Raw genomic sequence first — 5119 nt, forward strand, 5'->3', positions numbered from 1 at the left:
TTTTCTCGTAATTTTTAATTTAACATCTAATATTATTTTTTCATGAATAAAAATTAATAACTTTTTGAAAAAAATAAATAGAAAAAATAGAAAAGAAAAGAAAGAAAAATTTTGGTGGAAAAAATTAAGAGAAGAAATAAAATTTGTAGGTTTTTTCTCTATTTTTATATAGATATAGATTGAGAGTAAAGAATTTTTTTGTAAAACAAAGTCTTCCCAATTATTACGATAGACATAGACGTGGAAATTAATTAGCCGCCCACGTGTATGCTAAGTTAGTTTGAAGTTAGTTGAAATTGCAAATTGTGAAAAAAAAATATATGGAAAATTGGTAAAGTTCATGAATTTTGAGAATTTATGTAGAAAATGAAAGTCGCCCTGAAATTCATTTATTTTAATGCATTAACCCATATGTTTGTAATATACTCCCTCCGTCCACGAAATGAGTACCCATTTGTGGACGGCACGGGTTTTAAGAAATGTATGGAGTGTAGTGTGAATAGTTTAAGGGTCCCACTTTTTGAGTGTATTAATTAAAGAGATGTGTGGGGTACACTTGCCAAAAAGGGAAATGGGTACTCATTTCGTGGACGGACGAAAAAGGAAATATGGGTACTCATTTCGTGGACGGAGGGAGTAATTAATTTATGGAAACTCAATTTCAAGGCCTATTTTTAGAATTAAAATTTATTCGTTCGTATATCACCGATCAATGTGTTTTAAGCAAAAAAGTTGACTTGGCATTTATTTCATGTAATTTATTTTAGTTGCAATTTTTATACTCACTTGAAGGCAACTTTTCCAAAAACACACAATAAAAAAGATAAGGCAAAAGTAAAGATTTAGAGAAATTGTCACCTATTAATTATTATAGTGTACTTGGTTACGTGATCGGCCCATAAAATGAGTTCAGTTTTTGTTTGCTTTGTCGAATAAAATGAATTGCTATAGTTTATTCAATTATATCGTTATTTTTCTCTAAATTTTAGATTGATGGATAATTTATAGACTACGACTACTTTGGATCGGATAACTATTTGGTAATATGCATCAATCAAAGACGTAAATTAAGATTTATTCATATTTTTCGTATTAATGTTTTCAGTGTTTATATAGTATTAGTCCAACATATAATTTTTCATTATAAACAAGGCTTTATTTCTTCGACAATTGTCTACAGTGACCCGGGCTTTTTGTCTCTATTTAATGTAAATAATACTAATTCATAGTTTTGTTTACCCATTTGTCAAAACCTTTGGTCTTAAAAGTCAAAGTTTGATGAAGTCAGGAGGTTACCGCAGGAATAAAAATTGAGAATTAATTAATTAATTCTTGACATGGTATCATAAATCCGTTGAGCAGAAGCACGCCTTCAAACGTTACCCAAAAGGCAGAGGGAGAAGAATGATTTCTTTCCCAAACTACCCCTTTGATTTGGATGTTCCCAAATTCCCCTTTTTACCGGCAAAACCCACAACCGACAAAAATCCATCACGCCCATTATCATCTTCTATTTAATCACTCTCATTTCTGCCGATCTATATTTTTTAATTACGCCGTTAAGCTACAGAAATCGTGTCTAAATATTTTATTAGTTGATAATCCGGGTTTTATTACAATTTTTATCCAGCTTCTAGCGATTAACTGAAAGCAAAATTGAATTGAATTCGTAGATAGCTGTCCTGTCCATAACTTTTAGTAGTAATGTCTATTGGATCGTTTTGTAACAGTTTTTTTTTCTTTTTCTTTTTCCAATTAAACATCAAATCAAGTATGAAACAGCCTCATATAGGACGTAGCTAGTGCAGATATTATGTGTATATTGGGGAAAAAACAAAAGAAAAGAATATACAAGAATTTAATTAAAAAAATTAGGGGCAGTAGCGTAATTGACGTAGTGAGTGGAGAGAGAGAGAGCAGTGTCACAAGGGGAGCTCCACCACCTCACACATAGTATTAATCTCCTCTCCTCACAAATTCACAACTCAACACTCTTTTCTCCGAGCACACGTAAACCTCATAAACCTCTCTCTCTTTCTCTTTCTCTTTCTGTTTCTCTCTCCCTAAATTTCAACTGACACAACCAGAAAATTGAAGAAAAAGAAGAATGGCCGTTGAGTTACCGGACGATTTCAAATGCCCCATTTCTTTAGAGATAATGTCTGACCCCGTCATCCTCTCCTCCGGCCACACCTTCGATCGCGCCTCCATTCAGCAGTGGCTCGACGCTGGGCACCGCTCCTGTCCAATTACGAAACTGCCCCTGCCGGAACCCCCTTCCCTCATTCCCAACCACGCCCTCCGCAGCCTCATTTCTAATTACACCCTCCTCTCCTTGCCTAAACCCCACCACCCCCACCCACCCAATCCGCAAGCCCTAATCCAGCTTTTGATTTCTCCCTCGTCCCAGCTGGAGGATAAGCTCAATTCGCTCGACCAACTCAGCCGCCTCTGCAAGCGCGATTCCGCGATTCGCCGCCGCCTAGCCGAGTCGGGGGCCGTGTCGGCGGTTTTGAACTGTATCGACTCGGGCGAGCCGGGCCTCCAGGAGAAGGCCCTTCATTTTGTTCTGAATTTGAGCCTGGATGACGACAGCAAGGTAGGGCTGGTGGCCGAGGGAATTGTGGGCAAGGTCGTCTACGCGCTTCATTGCGGCGTTGGGGACTCACGCGCTGTGGCCGCCACCGTGTTGACCAGCCTCGCCGTTCTGGAAGTCAACAAGGTCACAATCGGGTCCTACCCGGATGCGATTCCGGGTTTGGTATCCCTCCTACAGATGGGCACTTCAAGAGAGAGAAAGGAAGCGGCCACCGCATTGTTCACGCTTTGTTCCTTCTCCGAAAATCGGGTTCGAGCAATTCAGTGTGGGGCGGTGCCAATTTTAATCCAAAATGCCGATTCGGGCCTCGAGCGGGCCGTGGAGGTCTTGGGCCTGCTCGCAAAATGTAAACTTGCGCGAGATGAAATGTTGAGGTTTTGTGGGTTTTTGGATATTTTGATAGGGATTGTGAGCAACGGGAGTTCGAGGGGCGTGCAGTATGCGCTGCTAACATTGAGTTCCCTCTGTTGTTATAGTGAAAAAATGGGTTTAGAAGCTTTGAGAGAAGGGCTGTTTGAGACCTGTGTAGGGTTGTTGGAGGACGACAATGAGAAGGTCAGGCGGAACGCCAAGATGTTGATTCAGATATTGCAAGGGAAGAGGAGAAATGTATGATCTTGAAGATGGATTTAATTCAAAAAATTGATCTTCAAGGTGAGTAGCAAGTTTTTGTAATTTTAACCGTTGTTTGTATAAAGAATGACGTACCGAGGAATCTGGTTCTTTATTGTACACTTTCAAATAATCAGACGATACATATGGCGTCTCCTGTTGTTGATGCTCTCTCAAAATACTAGATACTCAAAGTTCAAAATTTGCCAATCATCCAAATACTATCTCAGATGACCTTGTTGAGTTTGAATTTTAGTCTCCAACTCTGGTTGGTTTTGAAGCTACTTGGCATGGTTTTATCAATGTATGTGACATTTTATCTGGGGTCGGGTGTGGCTGCTGTAAAGCCTTTTTTTCATGCAAGAATCAACTATTTTCTGAAATGTACTTACCACTATGCTGTGAATCCTCTTTTTCATGCAAGAATCAGCTCTTTACTGAAATGTACTTGGCCCAACATAGTGCGTAATTGTTTTGGTATATCTGTCTTGGCCTTTTGTGTATTTCTAGATTACCCACCAGTCCATCTCATTTGTATTGCTCCAAACTCCTATGAAAATGTTACTATTTCATCACTGGAGACTCTGCAGGTACCATTTTTTGTTCAAAAGTTTATAACTTTAATCTCTTCTGTTATGCCCTTGACCCAATTTTAGTTTTAGGATTCCACCACTCCATCTCTGCATTGAAGAATCTGCAATCTGAGGTAGATGGTTTTCACTTACCACTGAGTGCTGTTGATTGCTTTTCCTGTATCTGCAATCTTTAATGGCCTTATATATATGCTCTTACACAGTTTTTCATTATCCTATCTCTACTCACATAGATTCTTTGACTCCATTGGCATGTGTGGATCATATTAGATGTATTTCTCTTTCGATTTTATCCAGATGTGTAATAGAGCCCCAGTGCTGTTCCAAAGTGATTGCAGTAAATTGTACATGAGTCCCTGTGTCGTTCAACTATGCAATCAAGCTCGTTGAATATTGTACCATCAAGGAATATGTATATCTTTTTATCTTTTTTTAAAGAAAGGAATATGTATTAGTGGCTTAATGCTGGTATGTAAGTTGTAGCTGCCGGCCTCCAAAAGCGATGGGCAGATTAATATATATATATATATATATATATATATATATATATATATATAATCGATGAAAACTTGGTGTGATTGGGATTAGATTATTGTCATTTTCAGTATGATTTGGTTGGTGGCGAGCAGCTTCCGGGAAAGACCTAAATGGCTTAATTGGACTATTAATGCTATTTTGTCTTGGTAAACTTGTGGTTGCTTTCTTAATTGGACCTATTAATGCTCACCTATTTTAGTACTGCAAGTGGTAACATAGGAAGAATCTTTCGAAATTCCATATCAGAGGTTGGCCTGTTTGGTCCTTATCTTTTCAGATGCTTCCGTATAATTAATTAATTAAATGGATTTATGGCATTGCTATTTGTGAACATTGCTGACTTAATTCTCAGTGATGCCAAATTTCGGCTTTGCATATTCAGAAACTTGTAGCATTAGCATTTAGCAGTAGGTATAGCCACCTAATTAACCCTTGTGTTCGTCTCTTTCGATAACCTTATGTGGAGTGATGTCTGAGGCAGAGCGAGAGTGCCAATACCAATGGGGAAATTTCAAGTATACGCCTCAAGGGGGAATAATAAGTAATAAATTAAAGAACAAGGTATATTTAAATCCTACATTCTTATTTTAATTGGATCCATATACTTTTATTTCTAGACACAAGTTCCTTGTTTATTTTTTTGGTAAAAACTGTGTCTTCATACTTCTGCTCATGTCAAATTCAGGTAATTGGTTTTAATGTGACACGAGAACGGAATTTCAACACAAATAAAAGCAAGGATTCAATTCAATTTTTATACAAATGGTGTAAGTTTAAT

At 37.8% G+C, this 5119-nt stretch overlaps 1 protein-coding gene across 1 annotated transcript; it reads left to right on the forward strand.

The window, feature by feature from the left end:
• Nucleotides 1–1659: 1659 nt before the first annotated feature.
• Nucleotides 1660–3495, forward strand: LOC130985643 (U-box domain-containing protein 8-like). The gene has a single exon (XM_057908713.1). It carries the CDS (start codon nt 2108–2110, stop codon nt 3212–3214), a length of 1107 nt encoding a protein of 368 aa, XP_057764696.1. The 5' UTR covers nt 1660–2107; the 3' UTR covers nt 3215–3495.
• The last annotated feature ends 1624 nt before the right edge of the window (nt 3496–5119 follow it).

The sequence above is a fragment of the Salvia miltiorrhiza genome, chromosome 5 (assembly GCF_028751815.1).
Source record: "Salvia miltiorrhiza cultivar Shanhuang (shh) chromosome 5, IMPLAD_Smil_shh, whole genome shotgun sequence".
Classification (NCBI taxonomy): Eukaryota; Viridiplantae; Streptophyta; class Magnoliopsida; order Lamiales; family Lamiaceae; genus Salvia; species Salvia miltiorrhiza.